We start from the raw sequence: 24,171 nt of genomic DNA, 5'->3' as shown, positions 1-24,171 counted from the left end.
TCAAGGTTCTATGTAGAACCTCACAATAGAGAGTTTCTCTTTCAATAAGGATCCCAAGTAGAACCTAACAACCTTTAATTATCTAATGAAGCCCTGAAGAACCCCTGAAGAACCCCTGAAGAACCCCAGAGAAACAGGATCTCTGGAGACTCATAGGAATTAAAAATACATAGAGAACTGTTTTCAATGTTTTGTAGAGGAGTAAAAATAGATAGATAGATAGATAGATAGATAGATAGATAGATAGATAGATAGATAGATAGATAGATAGATAGCAAAAGTATAAAGTTTCTTGAAATGTTTTAGTAAAAACTTATAGTTTTAAATTTTCATATACAGTATTTATTTATAAAGTCTTTATTTTCTCCTGAAAGCTTTGAAAAAAAAAAAAGATTAAATCTAGAACCATTAAGAGATCTTTGGTTATCCTTTTGGAGAAATAGTTAATGGTACTATGTAGAACCCTACAACAGAGAGGTTCTGTATCAAAAAGGTTCCGTATCAAAAAGTAGAACCCTTTTAGGGAACCAGGAACCCTTAAAGAACCCTTAAAACACTTTCTAAGAGTGTGTGTATTAAGTGAGTAAGTGTGCAGCACAAACTACAAATTATTGCTCATTATTTTCTTCTTAATATCTAGAACCTGTCAGGAGTTTAACATTTAGCTTTATCACTTGTACTTTTAGAAAAAATAACAGTTCTTTAAAGGTTCCTAAAGGGTCCTTTAAAGGTTCTTTGGAAAATTTTTAAACCATAATTAATCACCAAAGCCTAAAATGTCGACTAGGCTGTGAATATGAGGTGATATCACAGATTACGTCGCTAACGTATGTGTATAAATTGGTAATTAGCCTTCGCTGGTCATCGACTGGTCAATAAGTCAATAAACTAGCGAGTGATATGAGTGAATAATCTTATGTTACGAGCGAAGCACAAAAATAAATGATGTATGACAACAGCAAAGAGCCTGAAGGCTGTAAAATGCCACCCAGTCAGACAGGAACCTTATAGGGATGTGGTTACTATGGCAACTGATCCAAATAAAAGCAGCAAAAAGGTATATATATATATAAAGTCATCGTCAAGACGTTGCGTGAAATTGCAGAAATGTCATCTGGGACACCGGGTTCCTCATGAAGCTGCTGAGGCACGGAGAGTGTGAGAAGCTCCTTCATGGTTCCTCTGAGGAAAATAAGACAGAGACCATTTTAAAATGTGATTCTATCATTTTAAAATTAAAATAAAATATTCTTATTTAAAGATTTTATTTAAACCAATGTTTCAGTGTTAAACATCTCACATATTATATAGATTATAACATTAACGAATCAGAATGAAGCTTATATCTGTATAGAGGTATCAGCTTGGGGTTTTTTTTAGTGACTGCAAACTTATTCCATAATATTTCATTATTTATTATTTTTATGTCTTTGCTAATATTCTAAGTGTAGTGGGCGTGTCCAAACCCATGACCTGTGCCCTGAGATCCCTTACTGCTTCTGCATGCGTCAGGAGAAATAGATCAATTTTACTGTCTAAGAGTCGGAGGATTTTATTATTTATTTATAACACACACTTTAATGGCTCGTATGTTTGAGCTAGACGTATAAATGAGCCTCAAAGATTATGCAAATGTATTACTAATTATTATTTATTAACTAATTATCTAATCTAATTAATGCGCTTACAGTGAAACACTGAGTGACGGTGTGGTGTGATGAAGCAGAGTTACTGTTACCGCTGCAAAGTTGATTATTTTCCTCTAACTGCATGTTCCATGTTAAGTGTTTTATTCCTCTTATACAGCAGCAATTTACCAACAATTACAAATCTGTAAAATGACACATAATACTTTTTATCCATTTAAAGTTAAGTTCGTTGTTGTCACTTACGTTATAGCAGCTGTAAACAGTCGTTCCCTCACCAGCCTCTCTTTATTCTCTCTCTTGAATTTCAAAAAGTCAAAAAAAAAAAAAAAAAAAAACGCAGCTTGTTACATCATTTTACCGAGAAACCGCAGAGAAGCGTAAACTCCTCTGTCCTGAAGATTGTGGACAACTTACAGTTACAGCTTCACCTCTGACGCTGGAGACTCCTTCTCTAAATGTTAATCGTTGGTTTGCTCTGAATTGAGGAGCAGGAACGTGTTATCACCGGCTCGAACAGTGACGTTAAAGGGTTAAACGACTCGGAGGCAGGTTTAGAGAAGTCGCTCGCTAGTTTTCCTCCAGTTCAGCGTTTAATCTGTGAACAGCCTCCAGACGTTCCCGTGAATAAAACTCTGATCTGCATACAATACACTTCTCCACTCGCTTCTTGGCAGCATCAGCGTTTTTTTTTTTTTTTTCTTTTCCCGGAGCAACACACAGCTCTCTGTCGATTAGGGGGCCGAAACTTCTGAAGCAGCGTCTTCTTCCTCTCGGCGTATTAAAGTTTCTACACCGTGATGGCTGCTTAATCTCTGATCGTCATTTATTATACCATCATGATATTTTGGTAAGAAAATGACATTTTACCAGAAGCTATTTAAAGTTAGTTTAACTGCGAGGGAAACTGGGACATTTCTAAAGCAGATTTCCAGATTTTTCCTCGTGTTTTCCTTGTCCTTCTCTCGCTTCGTAGGAATTTCTAAATAGCGCCATCATTTTAAGCCCAGAAAAAAAAAATATAAATAAATATGGGATTTAAAAAAAAATGATAAAGCATTTCACTTTTTTGCTGTTTATTCCAATAAAACCAAAAGAAAAGAAAATTATAATAATTCCTTGTTATCACGTACATGTAATAAGTCTTAGAATTTAAATAAACATCTAATAATCACTGAATATGTTGTAAATATATTAAAGCTGATCTTCATGAATAGTCCTAAACATTTTATTTTATTTTATTTCATTTTTAAAAGGAACCGGATTCATGTTGTTTAAAGAGTTCCATCAACGTTAAGGCCACAAAATGTTCTTCAGTGTATATAAGCATTTCTTTATTTCTTTATTTGTTTGTTTGTTTTTGCGTTTGACTTTCTTAGTGTTCATTTCTATTTTATTTTACTGTTCTTTTATTCTGACCATCTCAGTATTATTCAGTATTTTCCCTTTGACGTTCCTTGTTTTATTTCATTTCGTTTCTTTATTTTTTGGTTCATCATATATCTTTTTTTAATCCATATTTCATTTTTTAACCAAGAACGATCATCTGATCAATTTAATTCAATTTAGTTTTATTTTATTTTTGGTTTAGTTTATCAGTATAGGGTTTATCTACATTATTTGGCCAGATGTTTAATATTTTATGGGCCAAGGTGTTAAATCTTGTGCACAGTTTTAAGCGTAATGTGACTAATGGACTGTATTTACGGAACATTACGGATGTTTTAGTTTTAGCCGAACTTTCATAGATTTTCACTTTGTGGCTCTCCAGAGACGTGGGCTTGTGGTTTTATTTCTCTCGTTTTCTCAGCTGAAACTTCACCTCTACTTTGTAAGAGTGTCCGGAAAGCTTCAATAACGCATCAGCGCAGGAAAAATATCATGAATATGGAGAACAGAGTAAATGTGAACGAGTAAACGTGGTGTAAATGTGGTGTAAATGTGGTGCACTTTCTGCAACGGCAGCTTCACAGTTTTCACAGTTTCCTCATTTTTTTTCCCTCTTTCGCCTCGAGCTTGCTCGGCTCCATGATGCTCATTATCGCGGAACATGTGACAGCCACCTCCACCGAGCAGACGTGGGACAGAGGGGTCTGCAGCTATTTCTGCAGCACACACACACACACACACACACACACACACACACACAGACACACACACACATCTCCCGGGTCACATGTACAATTTAACCTGTGAGAAACTTCACCTCCTTACAGACAGAAATACCAGCTGTAGAGAGAGAGAGAGAGAGAAAATAATGGTAAAATAAATAATTTAATTAACATTTGTAACTGTTTAATTAATCTCTTGTAATTACAACTTTTAGAAATGTTTGCATTTTTAAGTGAATGTCTCTTAGACAGACAAATATCACTAACTAACTGAAATGTTTACGCTGCATTTCTAACAGACGTTCTCTAAAACACCTCGCCTGTCTGCCACGCCTCATACAATAATAATAATAATAATAATAATAATAATAATAATAATAATAATAATAATAATTAGAATTTTATTTACAACACGTCACAGTGTGCTTTATGATAAATTATAAATATAAGGAGCGAGAATAAGGAAAGATAAGAGAAACTTTTATTAATCTTTGTGGAGATTTAAAAGCGTGTCAGTCTAAAGTGAGAAAAAAAACAAGGAAAAACAAAGATTTAAAAAAATGTGGCATCAGAAAGTAGTGGATGAAAGATAGATAGATAGATAGATAGAGAGAGAGTGGAAATGGATTAATCTGTATTAATCATAAACATGACATTTAATACGGAAATGCTTTTCTAAAGCTCTTGATTCGGTCTGAGGTAGAAATAAGAGAAATTCTTTAATGTATTTTTTACAGACATTAAAAAAAACAGCTTTACTTTTTTTTTTTTTTTTGTTAAATTGTGCAGAAAATTCCAGACTTAGCAGTAGTTTGTTTTGCATGTTAACATACACATCCTGGTAACTTTAAATCCTGATTTGAGAAGCACTGAGACGCATCAGTGTAACTGTATTGTAAATATAGCTAATGTAGGTAATGTACAGGGGTGTGAATACTTTTGAGTCATGAAAATACTGAGTGTAAAGAGCTTCTCTGTGATGTATTCTGTATTCTGTAAGACTGTATTCCTCTTTCCCTCTATTCTTCCGGCTCACCTCCGCCCATCTCTCCGCGTTTCCTCTGCAGGACTACACCCTGACCATGTACTTCCAGCAGGCGTGGAGAGATAAACGCCTCTCGTACTCGGAGATCCCTCTCAACCTCACGCTGGATAATCGGGTGGCAGATCAGCTGTGGGTCCCGGACACGTACTTCCTAAACGACAAAAAGTCCTTCGTTCATGGTGTGACGGTGAAAAACAGGATGATCCGCCTCCATCCGGACGGCACGGTGCTCTACGGGCTGAGGTACGATTTATTTTGGGTAAAATTTAATTATGTGAAAATTCTATATTATTTGTAAAATTGCATTTTAAATTTCAGATAATGATATGTAGTGGAAGTACCACTTTACATAGTGTGTGTATAGAAGAAATATAAGTTTATAAAGTTAGAGTATAGTGGACGTGTAAGCATATAGTGTGAGTATAATGGGAGTATATAGTTTGAGTATAGTTTGAGTATAGTTTGAGTATAGTTTGAGTATAAGTTTGTATAGTGGGAGTAACCATGTATATAATGGAAAACTAAGTTTATATAGTTTGAGTATAGTGGGAGTAATACTGAGTATAGTGGGAGTATATCGTTTGAGAGTATAGTGGGAGTATATAGTTTGTGAGTATAGTGGGAGTATATAGTTTGTGAGTATAGTGGAAGTGTACAGTTTGTGAGTATAGTGGGAGTATATAGTTTGTGAGTATAGTGGAAGTGTACAGTTTGTGAGTATAGTGGGAGTATATAGTTTGTGAGTATAGTGGCAGTATATAGTTTGTGAGTATAGTGGGAGTATATAGTTTGTGAGTATAGTGGGAGTATATATAGTGAGTATTGTGGGCGTATATAGTTTGTGAGTATAGTGGGAGTATATATAGTGAGTATTGTGGGCGTATATAGTTTGTGAGTATAGTGGGAGTATATAGTTTGTGAGTATAGTGGCAGTATATAGTTTGTGAGTATAGTGGGAGTATATAGTTTGTGAGTATAGTGGGAGTATATATAGTGAGTATTGTGGGCGTATATAGTTTGTGAGTATAGTGGGAGTATATATAGTGAGTATTGTGGGCGTATATAGTTTGTGAGTATAGTGGGAGTATATATAGTGAGTATAGTGGGAGTATATAGTTTGTGAGTATAGTGGCAGTATATAGTTTGTGAGTATAGTGGGAGTATATAGTTTGTGAGTATAGTGGGAGTATATATAGTGAGTATTGTGGGCGTATATAGTTTGTGAGTATAGTGGGAGTATATATAGTGAGTATTGTGGGCGTATATAGTTTGTGAGTATAGTGGGAGTATATATAGTGAGTATAGTGGGAGTATATAGTTTGAGAGTATAGTGGAAGTGTATAGTTTGTGAGTATAGTGGGAGTATACAGTTTATGAGTATAGTGGGAGTATATATAGTGAGTATAGTGGGAGTGTATAGTTTGTGAGTATAGTGGGAGTATATATAGTGAGTATAGTGGGAGTATATAGTTTGTGAGTATAGTGGGAGTATATATAGTGAGTATAGTGGGAGTATATAGTTTGTGAGTATAGTGGGAGTATATATAGTGAGTATAGTGGGCTATAGTATACTTGCTAACATTTTTCACATGTTGAGGTTTCATGGTGATACCAGTAACACTGCTAGCATAGCATTAGCCTAGCATTAATAAACATGTGTTTGAAGTGTTTGAATTGAGATGAAGATTGCGTGAGAGGAAATTCAATCAGGACTCTGATATAAACGTTAGCGTTCAGGATGCAGCCTGCGTCTGCGAACACGGCGTGTTTTATGAAACAGAAGCGATGATGTTATATGATGTATGATGAAATAAAAATCCCCGACGGTCACATGCCTTTCCTGCCTTAATGTCCGTCTATAAATCATTTCAGTGAAGAACTGTCAGCAGGTAAAAATCATAATCACACACATAAATCATTGTCTTTCTGCTTCTGTGTGTGTGTGTGTGTGTGTGTGTGTGTAAATACAAATAATAACTTTTATATCAGCTTTTTTTCCACTAATAAAGCTTTACACTAAGTTTTCTTTTTAACTTTTTTAATTTTTTTAACAGTTAACAGTTTGTTAAACAGAAAGTATTTATTATTCATAAAATTCTAAGATTGTGTAATCTGGTGTAAAGAGAAAGAAAGGTGTGTGTGTGTGTGTGTGTGTGTGTGTGTGTGATGTTTTATTCATCATTGTCCTACATGTTTGAAAATGTGTTACGAGTTAAAAAATGTTCTGACTCATAATTAAACAAAAAAGAAAAGAAAAAATAGAAGTGCCTGAACCCTCCTGCGGTTTTCTTCTCACAACAATCAGCAGGAGTTTTAATAACCTGTAAACGAGTGAAAAGTCGCAGTTAAAGATTACACGTTTATTTTTCTGTTAGAAAGCAACGTGCAGTTACGACATCACAGTCAAACCGTTACTCATTACGCTCTGCCTTTTATTTCACACATACAGCCTTTAATCGGAGTTTTATTGGGATGCACATGTCCACATTTTACCAGGAAAAAGACTGTAGCCCGGAACCACGCCCCCAAACCATCACATGACGTCATGACATCATTATAATAATATGAACTTAATCACATGCATAAGAAGGAAAAAACAAAACATTTTATTCGATACTTATACTTACATAACAAATGATAGATAGATAGATAGATAGATAGAAAGAAACTTTATTTATCCCAAAAGGAAATTCAAATGCCTGATGATTTGCTTCTTTCTTATAATGAAAAGAAGAAAAGAAAAATAACGCCAAATGTACAGCGGCGTCAGTGCAACACGGGACAGTCGAGCTTCATTAGCTATCACATTGCTGTGTAGCTACAGGCTGCAAAATTACAACGTTGTTGTAGATTAAGATTTTAAATAAAGTTCGCAGCATGTAGAAAGTGGAATTGTGGGTTTACGCTTTACTCATGCATGCAAGTTAAAAATATATATTTTAAAAAAAGAAGGTTGTGCGTCTAAGGCTGAAATGTGACCCTGTTTATAAATGTGGCTGAGGTTGATGATCAAGGGGGCGTGGTTATGGGCGGAGTCAGGGAACGCGTGAGGCCTTACAGAACTGACTCATGTAACTCATTTATTTTGGTATTTTGTTGATTTTATTAAATTGTCATGATCTTGACTGACCTGAATCAGCGATGTGGCGCTATAGCACAGAATTTTATAATTATTCCTGCAACGTGAGAAAGAGAAAAAATTATTTCCTCTGCTTATTTTTTTTGTCTCAAACCAAACTTAATAAACCTCAAGAACTGTTAAGATCCATCCCTTAAACTTTGCACTAATTAGCATAACATGCAAAAAAATTCAGCTACTTTTCCTGTATATTTAATCGAATCTTCACAAAAATGAGCTCTAAGACGCTGAGCTGAGACGAATTAGACGAATTATTCACTCGCTCAGTGTACACAGGAAGTGAAGCCATAACGTTCATAACGTTTTTGTTTATCAACACCAAATTTGATGTGGTTATATGTCACGTGACTTTGAAGTGGTGCACGGCTGTCAGTAGGGGGCGCTATAACACGCAGTTACGTTTCGCTCCATCTGGAATGTTGCATGCTGTTCATTTGATGAATGTATAAATGTATAATGGATGAATAAATAATGTGTTAAAAAATATGGCTGCCAACAGCCAATCGGATTTCAGCAAGCACTGGATAATCTTAACATGAATCAGCTCTGAAGTGATAGTCACGTAGATCACGTGACCTACTTGTGAAGGAAATGCTTGGACCCGACAATCGCTGCTGTGGAAGCATTGCTGTTAAAGAGTTTATGTTTAAAAAGAGTGAAATAGAGATTAGAAAAAACCAGACGTCGTTCTGTTTGTGTGTATATTAAAGGTCATGCGGAGCTCAGCGCGTGCCGCAGTTTTCCATCCACAGCGAGGAGATTTCTAATCATATTCAGCGTGATTAATGTGAACAATAACCGACACGGCCGCTGTGTAAAGACGCACGATGAATATTCACTTTTCTTTCATCCGCCAAATTCCTGCCTGCACTTCTGAGCGTAGAATAAACAAGCGTCCATGCCGAGCGGGTGTTTGTAAAGTCTCGGTGACATTCGCGTTCAGCGCTCGCCCTCAGCGCGTCCCTCAGCGCGTCCCTCAGCGCGTCCCTCAGCGCGTCCCTCAGCGCGTCCCTCCACGGCAGCTTGAACTCAACACCACGCCGAGCTGCTCATATCCTATTCATTTATTCAAGGGCACTTCAGATTCAGAGCGCTGAAACAACACCAGTTGTTTTAATTGCCACTTGAATTTGGGGTCAGAATAAAAAAAGATTCAGACAAAGATAGAAAGTAAATACAATAAATTAGAATATAAGCGTTAATATAAATGTTAATTTAATGTCAGTTCTGTGTCAGTTTTAGACGATAAAGACAACGCTGAAGAAAATGGCACTTTAGCGTTTGATCACCAGCTGATGAAATATAAACTTCTTATTAGTACTGACTCGTTAGTGCTGACTCGTTAGTGCTGACTCGTTAGTGCAGACTCGTTAGTGCTGACTCGTTAGTACTGACTCGTTAGTACTGACTCGTTGGTGCTGACTCGTTAGTACTGACTCGTTAGTACTGACTCGTTAGTGCTGACTTGTTAGTGCTGACTTGTTAGTATTGACTCGTTAGTGCAGACTCGTTAGTACTGACTCGTTAGTGTTGACTTGTTAGTGTCGACTTGTTAGTGCAGACTCGTTAGTGTTGACTTGTTAGTTCTGACGCATTAGTACTGACTCGTTAGTGCTGACTCGTTAGTATTGACTCGTTAGTAATGACTCGTTAGTACTGACTTGTTAGTGTTGACTTGTTAGTTCTGATGCATTAGTACTGACTCGTTAGTGCCAACTCATTAGTGCTGACTCGTTAGTACTGAATTGTTAGTGATGACTCATTAGTACTGAATTGTTAGTGATGACTCGTTAGTACTGACTCATTAGTACTGAATTGTTAGTGATGACTCGTTAGTACTGACTCGTTAGTACTGAATTGTTAGTGATGACTCGTTAGTACTGACTCATTAGTACTGAATTGTTAGTACTGACTCGAGTTATTCTTCATAGAGGAGCTGAGTATCGAGATTAAAACCGTGTAGTTGCTCTGCTGGATGCTGACTGTAGTTTTGACCCCTTGACCCCTACCTAGTGCACTACAGCGCTGTGACCAGATCTCAGCGAGCACAACAGGAACGACTCACACCTCTCAAGGTCAAAAAAAACACAAATAGACAGGAAGACTGAAAGAGAGACAGACAGAGAGACAGGCAGAAAGACTGAAAGAGAGACAGACAGGAAGGCTGAAAGAGAGATAGACAGAGAGACAGGCAGAAAGACTGAAAGAGAGACAGACAGAGAGACAGACAGAGAAACAGACAGAGAGACAGACAGGAAGACTGAAAGAGAGACAGACAGAGAGACAGGCAGGAAGACTGAAAGAGAGACAGAAAGACATGAGAAAGGAAGTGAAGAGATGCTAAAAATCATTTCCTTTTATAAAACACCAAATTAATAAATAGCAGATAAAACTTACACTTTAGCAGCTACACACACACTACACATATTACACACACTACACACATTACACACACTACACACATTACACATATTACACACATTACACACATTACATTATACACACATTATACACTTTACATTTAAACACTAAAAGCACTTTATTTTCAGTGAGATTTCACGCTAAATTTATTTCCCCTCAGTTTCGTTCTCCAGCCCCGGGAAGAGCAGAAACCCCGAGGACGAGTTTCTAAAACTTGCTTGACTTCCTCGACTCAGCTGTTCTAGCCGAACACGTGCTTGATTAAATAAATATGCATGAGAGCGTCTCCTAATTATCCTGAGATATGAACTTTATGTATAGTCTAATTAGCGGGAGAGTAGAAGAAGCGAGAAGCTGAAAGACTCCATCAGGGAGAAGATAGGATCAATCAGGGATCGAGTGGAGGGCGAATCAGGAATGATAATGGAATTAGAACAATGTAAGAGGTACAAAATCACCCGGATGTCTTGGTGAACTGTGTTAAGCTCAGGTTTTAACTTTAGCTTTCACTGTCTTACATCAGATTTACACCCGAGTCGAGTGAGTGCGGTGAGCGAATCACTGACGAGCCCAAAGAACAGAAAATAAAATAAAATACGGGTTTAATTTAATCCAAGGAATATGAGTTCACAAGGAAAGAGGCTCACTTCGCTCATATTAGACCACCAGGTGGAAATAATGGAAGCAATTCACATCACTGTAACAACCTGGGATCAGACTCAGGTAGATATCAGACTTTCAGTTAGTATTAGACTCAGGTAGATATCAGACTCAATTCAATTCAATTTTATTTGTACAGTGCTTTTAACAGTGGACATTGTCACAATGCAGCTTTACAGACATATGAAAATGCAGTGTGGATAAGATAGGGGTGATGTGCTCATATCTTCTGCTTCTAGTAAGGACTCTCGCTGCTGCATTCTGGACTAACTGGAGGCATTACAATAATCCAACCTAGAGGTAACAAAAGCATGAACTAGTTTTTCTGCATCGTGTAGTGACAATATATTTCTTATTTTAGCAATATTTCTGAGATGTAAGAAGGCTATCCTAGTGATATTATCTACATGAGCTTCAAATGAAAGACTGGAGTCAAAAATCACACCAAGGTCTTTTACTGCTGCACATGATGAAACAGAAAGGCCATCCAGAGTTACTGTGTAATCAGAAAGCTTACTTCTAGCTGCATGTGGTCCTAGTACAAGTACTTCTGTCTCGTCAGAATTAAGTAGAACTCTGCAGGTATTAAGTAACTGAGGTAGGTATCAGACTCAGGAAGGTATCAGACTCAGGTAGGTATCAGACTCAGGAAGGTATCAGACTCAGGTAGGTATCAGACTCAGGTAGGTATCAGACTCAGGAAGGACGTGTGGCCCAAAGTTAGAAGTGAATCAGATGATAAAGTTCACATTGTGACATTTTATGAAATGGTTTAAATTGTGTTACTGAGGCAAATGGCATTTTCTGAGGCACGTGTGTGTGTGTGTGTGTGTGTGTGTGTGTGTGTGTGTGTGTGTGTGCTGATGTAGAGTGTACAGTGCTCAACTCAGGTAATAAACTCGGGTATAAAACTAAAGAAACAAACTTCACACACTAAACGTGTCTCAGCTGATGGACTGCATTTGGCACATTTTAATATTTTGTCCAAACCGTTTCTCAACTGAAATGAAAACAATATTAAAATGAGATTTAAACAAAAGCAACGCAGGGTCGGTTATAAATTATACATTAGCACAAATACTTCCACTGCTATAATTTGTTTTTGTTTGGCCTACAAAAAAAAAAAACTTTAGCGAGTTGTCGCATTATTTCTTGTCCAGCAGACGGTAAAATAAATTCATAGATTCCTCTCAGCCTCACGAACAGTGGCGTGGTTTGTTCTGACAGTCTGATTAGCCACGGAGACGTCTTAATATTCCCAACAACTTCACCGGCCAATCTCATTTCCATTCATCATTCAGAGCACTTGGCTCGGGCCGAACAAGTGAATAAAAGAGACTGATGGCACCGTTGGCGTGCCGTAACGATCATAAATGAGTTAAACCTATCATAACGATAATTTCAGTGATGCACGAGCTGCTGATTCCGATGCTGCTAGTGTTACATCACCATGCAGCCTCGAGCAGCAGCGCATTAAACACACACACACAAACATACACACACACACACACACACAGCTCGGGTATAAAGTCCACGCCGGGTCTTCAGATTTTACAGCAGTAATCAGTAATCAGCTTGATCCCTTTAAGAGGTTCAGACATCATTCCCTTTAATAAAACACACTGCATCAGCATTCGTCTAGTTTTTAACCCTCACACACTTTTACACACAAATCTGATTATTAATTAGAGAAACTGACCAAGACCTTTTATTATTAATCCTCTCTGCACACTCACAGCGGGTGCGTTTAGGGAACTTGATGTGCACTCTCTAGTGCTCTAATGTCATCGTTTCTTTTATCTGCTCTCACTGAGTTCTCACACACACACACACACACACACACACACACACACAGCTGTTATTATGCCTCAGTGGTTCTTCCACTTTATACCCATGAAAGATTACATCGTTCTGTGATCTTCTGTCTCATCACCCTGACATCTCATCTCACTGCCATCTCATCTCACTGCTGTCTCATCTCACTGCCATCTCATCACCCTGCCATCTCATCTCACTGCCATCTCATCACCCGGCCATCTCATCTCACTGCTGTCTCATCACCCTGACATCTCATCACCCTGCTGTCTCATCACCCTGCTGTCTCATCACCCTGCCATCTCATCTCACTGCCATCTCATCTCACTGCCATCTCATCACCCTGCCATCTCATCACCCTGCTGTCTCATCACCCTGCCATCTCATCACCCTGACATCTCATCACCCTGCCATCACATCACCCTGCCATCTCATCACCCTGCCATCTCATCTCACTGACATCTCATCACCCTGCCATCACATCACCCTGCCATCTCATCACCCTGCTGTCTCATCACCCTGCCATCTCATCACCCTGCCATCTCATCACCCTGCCATCTCATCTCACTGACATCTCATCACCCTGCCATCTCATCTCACTGACATCTCATCACCCTGCCATCTCATCACCCTGCCATCTCATCACCCTGCTGTCTCATCACCCTGCCATCTCATCACCCTGCCATCTCATCTCACTGACATCTCATCACCCTGCCATCTCATCTCACTGACATCTCATCACCCTGCCATCTCATCTCACTGACATCTCATCACCCTGCCATCACATCACCCTGCCATCTCATCACCCTGCCATCTCATCACCCTGACATCTCATCACCCTGCCATCTCATCACCCTGCCATCTCATTACCCTGCCATCTCATCACCCTGCTGTCTCATCACCCTGCCATCACATCACCCTGCCATCTCATCTCACTGACATCTCATCACCCTGCCGTCTCATCACCCTGCCATCAGTCACCCTGCAGTGTCATTGATGTCTCAGTGCCATCTCAGTGTCTTCTTGTTTTCTCAATGCAGTTTTACTGTTTTCCTGACATTACTCACTGTCATCTCACTGCTGTCTCACTGCTGTCTCAATGTTGTCTCACTGATGTCTCACTGATGTTTTGGTGGCATGTCACTGCTGTCTCCCTGCCGTCTCACTACCATCTAGTTGCAGTCTCATTGCTGCCTCACTTCTAACTAACTGCCATTTCACTACCATTTCACTTCTGTCTCACTACTAACTAACTGCTGTCTCACTGCTGTCTCACTCCTAACTATCTGCTGTCTCGCTGCAGTCTCGCTGCAGTCTCTGAGGCTCAGTCCGTCGGTTCTGGTTTCAGCTGGAGCGGATCCTAAAACCATCCAACACATTTTACTGGCTTTTAAATCAGGTTCTGTTTTATGTTTAGTTCATTTTCTCTAATTAGTTAAAAGACAAATCCATCGTCGAGTGCTGCTCGCTGCTCCACGTCCTTTCTGCAGTAACATACATATTTAAAATTACAGTTAATTATTAAACATAATGATTATTTTAAGGGTTTTATACACAATTATAGCCAGTCCATGTTAACACCTGCCATTCCCAACCCCCAGCCTGGTTCTGATCTCGTCTCCTCTTCTGCCTCGAGCTGTTCTGTGGTTGTTAAATTCTGCAGGTTTCACCTGAGGGAAGTCGGCGTGGCCCTCAGCAGCCTCCGCCGCGTCGAGCAGGAGTCACAGCTGGTGCTGCAGTGCGTTCTGGGTAGATGCAGTTTGTTATTTATCTCCTTCCTCTTCTTCAGTCTGTCCTCCTTTCTGCTCGTCCTCGCACCACGTCTTCCACAGCCGGTGTCGGGAAAAAGATTCTGAGAGCGCTAGAAAGTAGGACAAGGACTTTTCACTCGTCTCTCAATCCTTACTGGAGGATGGTGTGATATGTGGAACGGATCGGCTTTATTTCCTGGACAGACATAAAGGAGGAGAAACGAATTTATTCTGTGTTGATGTTTTAGGCCACGTAAACAAACGCCGTGAACTAGACATGAAATTAATATGTGGTGATGAAAAATCAGTGGTTTAATGACTATATTAATGGACCATATTGTCATTATTATAAACAAACAAATAAACAAACAAACAAAACAAACAAACACAAAACACACTAGTTGGTATGCTAGGAATAAAAAGAATTAAAGAGGTTTTTTTTCAAAATGCAAAATTCAATCTATTGTGACATTTAGGTTTATGTAAATCAATGAATTTAACATGTGTGTGTGTGTGTGTGTGTGTGTGTGTGTGTAGGATCACTACAACTGCGGCCTGCATGATGGATTTGAGACGATATCCGCTGGACGAACAAAACTGTACTCTGGAAATCGAGAGCTGTGAGTGATACAAGATCTCTCTCTCTCTCTCTCTCTCTCTCTCTCTCTCTCTCTGTCTCTCTGGGGGCGGGGCTACGTATAAGCTCAGTTTGTGATGTCACTAAACAAGCTCCATGATATGCAGATTATTAGAGGATGACGAAATGCTGCCTGGAAACTGCAGAATCAGCATGCTAAGCTAGCTAGCTATCCAACTTAGCAAATGTTCGCAGTGGTCAGATGGTGGTTGTCATGGTAACAATGAACGATCGGTGGGAAAACAAGGATGTAAATCAAGACTCTGATACAAAAATCCCTCTCGTGTGACTAACGTGAGTTAGTTTACTATCAGCTAGCGAAGTTAGTTAATGTTAGCGATATTCAGGTATCGTGGATGACAGGAGATTGTTGGGGCGTGTTTAAATTTGCATATTCATATATATTTATAGAGCTTTTCTATTTATAGTTTAATGAGGATAAAGGAGATGATCCAAGGCAGTTTAACTTTAGATTCAAAAGTTCATATTTTAAAATGACACATTCATGGGATATCCATTAGAAATTGAAAAAGAAAAAATTCCCTGTTTTATTTCACTAGTGCACTGATATATGTTTTTTAAATTAACCGCTTCCTGTCAGGAACGAAGAGGAACCTGGTTATCGCTGTATCGCTGCAGGTCCCTAAATACCACAAAAATAACTCACATTACACATCAGAGTGAAAAAGACGAGCCTGACTGCACCACAAATATCAACCACATGACAAACAAATCAGTGTTTAACAGCCGGACCGTTCGGCGGCGCCGGGTCCGAGCCGTACTGCTGGAGCTGTGCGGAGCTCTGACTCTGTGTGCAAGTCTGAAATGCTGAAATAAGTCAAACAGCTGCTCTCGTGCTACCGTAATGAGGCTGACCTTCATCTCCACAAAGCCGAGGGATCAGGAATGCACGGAACAGAAAAAACACCCAATCAAGTGTAATTGGGAGCGTGTGAGCATGAGCGCTGACGTTAGAGAAAGACAGAGCGAGATTGTTCTCATAAGCGCTGCTCACTTCACAGTGAACATTTCAATAATAAATCATTTACATCAAATTCAAACACATTTTGTCAGACTTACTAATGACTGGATGCAGCGCTGAAGCTAAAGTAGCAGCACAGTGGGTTAGGGTTAACCTGAACACTATCCCTAACCCTAACACTATCCCTAACACTATCACTAACACTATCCCTAACACTATCACTATCCCTAACACTATCCCTAACACTATCACTAACACTATCACTAACACTATCACTAACACTATCACTAACACTATCCCTAACACTATCACTAACACTATCACTAACCCTAACACTAACTCTTAACCTGAACACTATCCCTAACCCTAACACTATCACTAACACTATCACTAACCCTAACACTAACTCTTAACCTGAACACTATCCGTAACCCTAACACTATCCCTAACACTATCCCTAACACTAACCCTAACCATAACATTAACCCTAACCCAGAACCCTAACCCAGAACCCTAACCCTAATCCTAACTCTAACCCTTAACCCTTAACCCTAACTCGGAACCCTAACCTAGAACCCTAACCCCTAACCCTAACCCAGAACCCTAACTCTTAAGAGTAACTTGATTTCATGAGAGGAAAGGAAGTGTGAGTGTGTCAGTGCTCAGTGCTCGCTGAACTGAAGTGCTCTCTCTCTCACGTGCGAATTCCTTTGCAATTAACATCACCTTGCATTCGTTTTTAATAACCATGCTCACAGTTACTGTTCAGACCGAGCATTGAGAACCGATAAAGATGTGTAAAGTTGTTTTTATTTTTGAAATGATATCTGTGTACCACAGCGGCACACCAAGCCCCGCCCCCTCGAACAAGTTCAGCTCAATAGCCACGTTCTGAGAACAATCAATAAACATGGTATTAATGTAGAATTTCACATCATCCACCATGTTTAAACGTTATGTCCATGTGTGAGAATACTTGTCTTGCTATGAGGGGGATTGCACTGGAAGCTGTTACCATGGTAACTCGGGTTAACCGTCACGGCGCACAGGCCGCGTTCACGGTCACTTCCTGTCGACTTTCCATTAAACGTTTATTAGCGTTTATGTTGTGATTAAAATGCACATCGTTGCCTGCAGAATTAATTTCATTAACACATGACGGATTGCTGCCCGCAGTGTACGCGACTACGAGAGAATCAAGCGAGGAACATTAAAAACACAACTCCTGAAGAGCAACGCAAACGAGGACACGTGAAACAGGACGCTGATTAAATGTGTTTTCTGTTTTGTGTGTAATTGGATTTGCGTATTGCGGCCGTAATTGCTGCGTAACCTCTGAGAGCGACCGAGATTGTTTACGTCGTCTGATAAAATAGATTTCTTTCTTTAAACATGAGAAACTGATGGTGTGAACAGATCTGTCAGTCCCAACAACTGGCCTGAGGTACGCTCTTACAAAGCAAATTATGTTTTTACTCTTTTATTAAAATGACTTTTCAGTCGAGGATGGTTGACTTTGTAACATCAGACGCATTATCAGATGAACACGGATTAAAAAAAAGAGCAGGGTATTTTAATGCAAGAACACGATTCCTTCTGCTCTCACGGATTTCTCTTTGCTCTCTGAGAAAAATACGTTAAATTGACCTTGCTTTTGTGCGAGTGCGCTCGCCTCCCATTTAGAGACCGCACTCAAATTAATACGGCTCCCTCGCCGACCTTTCTGTGCTCTTCCTCTCCGAGTTTCTTCTCCTGCTGCCGGATAATTAGGTTTTGCAAAAGAATTCTTAGCAAGAATAAAAGTAAAGGTGTGTATCTACGAAATGAAGCCATATAGAAAGATCGTGCTTAAGCAGGCAGAATTTTTTTTGGGAGCATTTGTGCTTTCCAAAAAAATTTGTAGACTAACCAAGAGCAAACGGTGTAGTGTTTGTTTTCACAGCCTGTGAGAAATAAGAAATATATTTTCCATAGTATTTGTTCCACTTGACAGCGTTAATCTCGGCTCCAGGTTCTAGCGTATATTAGGTAAATTTTCTGCGCTGTTGAAACAGAACGAGAAGAACCAGGCAGCCATCGGATCCAATTTTACACACTGTTTACACCCTCTGTGCTGAGAGGAAGTGCGTTTGTGCTGAGTCTTCCTCTGCATTAGATGCTCCTGTTCTCCGTCTGTGCCTTGTTCTCCCAACAGGAATAGGATTAAAGTAGCTTTGAACTCTGCGCATTAAAAATTTATTTCCATCTCCGTGCGGGAGCTGTGCCTTAGACACCTCTCGTGTTTTAAAGGCGTGCTCTTCTTGCTGAAGTCTCACTTACAGAAAACTGAGCGTCAGGCTGTGTCAGGATCACGGACGAGTGCCGTGATCGTTCTCTTTCAACAAGCGCAACCGTTCAGAATTACACTTACAAAGTTTTATTATTTATTTTCAAAGCAACTAAACTGGAGCAGAGTTTAAGGAAGTGTATGGCCTCATGCAGACTCAAACTATTCTTATTCTTATAGCTGATCAACCATTAGCATATATATATGTATATATACATATATATGTAAACAGGCTAAAACACAGACTAGCGTTACAGAAAACAGGCTAAAACACAGACTAGCGTTACAGAAAACAGGCTAAAACACAGACTAGTGTTACAGAAAACAGGCTAAAACACAGACTAGCGTTACAGAAAACAGGCTAAAACACAGACTAGCGTTACAGTAAACAGGTTAAAACACAGACTAGCGTTACAGTAAACAGGTTAAAACCCAGACTAGCGTTACAGTAAATAGGCTAAAACACAGACTAGCGTTACAGTAAACAGGCTAAAACACAGACTAGCGTTACAGTAAACAGGTTAAAACACAGACTAGCGTTACAGTAAACAGGCTAAAACACAGACTAGCGTTACAGAAAACAGGCTAAAACACAGACTAGCGTTACAGTAAACAGGTTAAAACACAGACTAGCGTTACAGTAAACAGGTTAAAACCCAGACTAGCATTACAGTAAACAGGCTAAAACACAGACTAGCGTTACAGTAAACAGGCTAAAACACAGACTAGCGTTACAGTAAACAGGTTAAAACACAGACTAGCGTTACAGTAAACAGGCTAAAACACAGACTAGCGTTACAGTAAACAGGCTAAAACACAGACTAGCGTTACAGTAAACAGGTTAAAACACAGACTAGCGTTACAGTAAACAGGCTAAAACACAGACTAGCGTTACAGTAAACAGGTTAAAACCCAGACTAGCATTACAGTAAACAGGCTAAAACACAGACTAGCGTTACAGTAAACAGGCTAAAACACAGACTAGCGTTACAGTAAACAGGTTAAAACACAGACTAGCGTTACAGTAAACAGGCTAAAACACAGACTAGCGTTACAGTAAACAGGTTAAAACACAGACTAGCGTTACAGTAAACAGGTTAAAACACAGACTAGCGTTACAGTAAACAGATTAAAACCCAGACTAGCGTTACAGTAAACAGGCTAAAACCCAGACTAGCGTTACAGTAAACAGGCTAAAACACGGACTAGCATACACGTGATATGGTGACCTTGCTAGTCAACACATAGTACAACTAGTTAGCTAGCTGACATTAGCACAGTACTAAAAACTACTATAATGTGTATAACTACTATAATAACCGCTAGTTTATGCTACGTACGTACATCAAGTTTGTGATTTGAGCTTATTGAACTTAAGCTCCGCCCCTTTCTAACACAGGTGCGACAAAATCAGGACTTGTTTTGGACGTTAAGGCTCTGAAAATATTTGCAGTGCAGTCAGGAGCAGTTAGTCAGAGAAAGAAAAGAGGTCAGGTCAGGATTAATGCTCGATCTAAACTCACTGCGACGTCCTTGCCAGAAAAAAATTGGAAGGATTTCAGCTTTTCCCCGTGTTCTAGCCGTATTTCTCCACAAGCACATCTGCCCTTTCTTAATCCTGTGTCAGTGAAGGATTTAGGAAGAAGCATGGTCTTCTCTCTCTCTCTCTCTCTCTCTCTCTCTCTCTCTCTCTCTCTCTGCCTTCCTCCTTTTCTTGATTTAATGCCTCTCTCTGTCTCAGAGTGGATTATGAAGTGCTGAGTCTCATGCTGAAGTTTTTTCTGTTCCTCAGTCGCTCCACATGCTGCTGGTTTCAGTAAACACAGAAAACTCAAACTTATTTTACTCAAACTCGTCCGAATTTATTTTATTTCAGTAGATTCTGTTAAAAAATGTGAAAAAAACATAGCTGTTCTGATTGACCTAAAGGTGTGCGACTGACTCTAATCTACTGACTCCAATCTACTGACTCCAATCAACTGACTTCAGTGGACAAATGCAAATAACTGATTCTAATCAACTGAGTCGCATCAGATGACTTAAATCAACTGACACTAATTGATTGACTCCAATCAACTGACTCCAACTGACAAACTCAAATCACTGACTCTAATCAACAGACTGAACGTGATGAATTTATTGGTTGCACAATTGCACTATTTGTCCATATAGTACACAATAGAAGGGATTTATTTATAATTGCACTATCCGTTGCACCCAGATGAGGATGGGTTCCCTTTTGAGCCTGGTTCCTCTCAAGGTTTCTTCCTCATATCATCTCGGGGAGTTTTTCCTTGCCACCGTCGCCACTGGCTTGCTCATTAGGGATAAATTCACAGTGATAAATTTAAATATTTACAATATATTTTTGTGAATCCATTTATTTCTGTAAAGCTGCTTTGTGACAATGTCCATTGTTAAAAGCGCTATACAAATAAAATTGAATTGAATTGAATTGAATTGAATTGAACAACTGACTCTAAATAGCTGACTCCAGTGAACAAACTCAATCGGCTGACTCCAATCAACCGAGTGTCATCAGATGACTTTAATCAACTGACGCTAATTGATAGACTCTTATTCAACAGACTTCAATGGACAAACTCAAATAACTGACTCTAATCAACTGACTCCAATGGACAAACTCAAGCAATTGACTCCAATCAAAGGATTCTAATCATTGGATTTATTTTATTTCAGTAGATTCTGTTAACCATCATGAAAAAAACATAGCTCTTCTTTTTGACCTAAAGGTGTGGAACTGACTCTAATCAACTGACTCTAATCAATGGACTTCAGTCAACAAACTCAAATAATCAATTAATCAACTAACTAAGCAACCGACTCGAATCAACTGACTCCACTGGACAAACTCAAATAACTGACTCCAATCAACCGAGTCTCATCAAAGACTTTAATCAACTGAGACTAATTGATAGACACTAATCAACTGACTCCAATCAACTGACCCCAGACAACTGACTCCAATCAACTGACTCCAATCAACTGACTCCAATCAAGCGAGTCTAATCAACTGACTCTAATAACTCTAATGACTCTAATAACTGATTCTAATCAACTGAGTCTTATCAGATGACTTAAATCAACTGACAATAATTGATTGACTCCAATCAACTGACTCCAACTGACAAACTCAAATAACTGACTCTAATCAACTGACTTAACAACCGACTCTAAACGGCTGACTCCAGTAGACAAACTGAATCAACTGACTCTAATTGATTGACACTAACTGATTGGTTCCATCCAACTGACTCTGCCCCTTCTCTTCAAACTACATCGATTTTATGAGTTTCCTTTTAGGGAAAATGGGCGGAGCTATGGAGTTCTGTTAGGATTGGGGGCAGTTGCGATACTGCAAGCCACAGTCTTATTATTTTTTACTATTTTTTTACTAGAACTATTTTCAATAAATGATTTATTTTTAAAGTTTGTATCCCAGTTCTAGAAACACTTTCACTAAATAGAAACTACAGCGAGTTTTTCACATCTCGTCCCAAACCGTGTCTGAAACCCAGCCCTTTTTTTTAACGGCTGTAGTGAGGAACAGGATGTTCTGGTCAGCATGTTCAGCTTTTATGAATTTGTTTCTCGCCGTCTCCAGCGCGAGCCCGTTTACAGAACTTCTCCCTAATTAAGCCCGGTGACACCTCGTTATACAAGATCCTCCAACATGGCCTCTTTACATAACGGCTAATTGATTACAGCGGCTACTTTCTTTAATGAGAATCTGAACAAACTGCCTGATCTGCATTATTAGCAAGAGAAAAATCGATCTCACCGAATCACTTGGTGCCGCTAACCTTCTGGGATGATTTGTTGCTTTTTCTCCGCAGACGGCTACACGACGGATGACATCGAGTTTTACTGGCGAGGAGAAAACAGCGCCGTGGCAGGAGTGGAGAGAATCGAGCTGCCTCAGTTCTCCATCGTCGACTACAAGCTCATAGCCAAGAAGGTGGTTTTCTCTACAGGTGAAGACCAACGAACACTCGCACTTCCCGAAGTTCTCTGTGTTTCTCTGGTCGTATTACGGAAATAAAAGCTTTTAAAAAATCTGAAGAGTCTCTATTTAGCTTGAACTGAAGAAATGCAGATTTTTTTAAAAGTATTTTTATGGTTATTTATTTGTTTGTTTTTATATTTATTTTTTCATAAACTTTTTAATAAAGCATTTCTAGATGATTTCATGTTTTTTCCCACAGTGCTGCTGCTGAATTCTGCACTCTGATTGGTTGTCAGATTTTGATTAATTCTCTATAACAGCAGCTCTGACAGTAACGCAGGTTTATATTAATACGTTATCGTTTCTATAGTAACAGCTCATTCACAGGGACGTGTACAGCGAACGATCCACTGATAATAAACAGATTAAAAAACGTAGATTCTGAGAGGAAATGTTTATTTAAAGTTCAGGGAAGGAGTCTCCAGTGTCAGCGCTTTGTAAGAGTCAGAGGTAAAACTGTGACATTAAGTTTTCCGACGTCTTCAGGACAGAGGAGTTTACGCTTCTTCGTCGTTTCTCGGTAACATGCGTAACAAGCTGCGTATTTTTTTTCATATCATTAATTGTAACTATAAATAGATAAAAAATATGGTGTGTCGTTCTTTAATAAATAAAAGATTGTAATAGTTGGTAAGTCGCTGTGGTGTAAGAGGAATAAAACACTTGGGGACGTGCTGTTACAGGAAACTAATCAACTTCAGGGTGATAACAGTGAAATCTGAGATTGGCTTTTTTTTAATTTTGAGAAAAATTCATTTTTCTTGAGAAATAAATGCCGGAAATAAACAGATTAATGTGTCGACAGAACGGAAATGAGTAAAAATGTCTCGTACGGTGAAATAATCTTATATCAGTCTGAGAAATATTAAAGTATTTTCATATTTAGATTGAAATTGCAGGTTGGTTTTTGATGTTCTCGCTTCGTTCTCTCAGGACTCTCAGGCTAATTAAGGTAATTTAGCTCAGATGCTTAGTGAAGCAAAAAAACAACAACAACAACAACATGTGAACTCGACCCGAGTGAGCTCCAGACGTGAGGAGAACTCCACGCGTTCCTGCAGAGGAGCGGGAACGACTCCTGAGAGGAATCCTGGAGTAGGATCGGGAGCAGTTTGGGAAGTTTAACCTTTAACGAGGGGATGGTGTGGAGCTCCTCGAGGAGCTGCACGGGTTCGTCTTCTCTGTGATTTAATGAACCTGATTTAGCTTAATTACAGAGGCGTCATTAGCTGATTCAGGTGAGGTCGTTTAGAAAAAGTGTTCTGTGGGGACGTGCAGAAATCTTCTGCGCTGAGGAGAAGAAAAAATCCGGCGAATCCGACGTAAAAGTGCCCGACATCATCTTTGGGTTTAATTAGAGTTAAATTTCTTATTCTGAAGTTGATTATTTTCCAATAACAGCACATCCCCAAGTGTTTTATTCCTCTTATACTACAGGAGCATAAACTCCACAGCTTCTCATGTTACTGAGAAACCGCAAAGAAGCGTAAACTCCTCTGTCACAGCTTTACCTCTGACACTGGAGACTCCTTCCATAAATGTTAAATAAACGTCTCCTTACTTTAAGAAAACGTCACCGTATCTATGATTTTCCTCCAAATGAGCTGTTAC

At 39.2% G+C, this 24,171-nt stretch overlaps 1 protein-coding gene across 5 annotated transcripts in view; it reads left to right on the top strand.

The window, feature by feature from the left end:
- Positions 1-4,805: 4,805 nt before the first annotated feature.
- The window catches only part of LOC113524599 (gamma-aminobutyric acid receptor subunit beta-2), a 32,779-nt gene continuing 13,413 nt past the window's right edge, over positions 4,806-24,171 (top strand). For all 5 annotated transcript variants that reach the window (XR_008304046.1, XR_008304045.1, XR_008304047.1 and 2 more), the window contains exons 1-3: positions 4,806-5,045; positions 15,126-15,208; positions 22,391-22,528. Coding sequence is in view for 2 of the 5 variants with exons in the window: in XM_053240426.1 (XP_053096401.1) it covers positions 4,840-5,045; positions 15,126-15,208; positions 22,391-22,528 (427 nt within the window). In the remaining 3 variants the exon portion in view is untranslated. The remainder of the gene's footprint in view (positions 5,046-15,125; positions 15,209-22,390; positions 22,529-24,171) is intronic.

Source organism: Pangasianodon hypophthalmus, chromosome 15, assembly GCF_027358585.1.
Source record: "Pangasianodon hypophthalmus isolate fPanHyp1 chromosome 15, fPanHyp1.pri, whole genome shotgun sequence".
Lineage (NCBI taxonomy): Eukaryota > Metazoa > Chordata > Actinopteri > Siluriformes > Pangasiidae > Pangasianodon > Pangasianodon hypophthalmus.
This window is presented reverse-complemented; position numbering and strand designations above follow the sequence as displayed.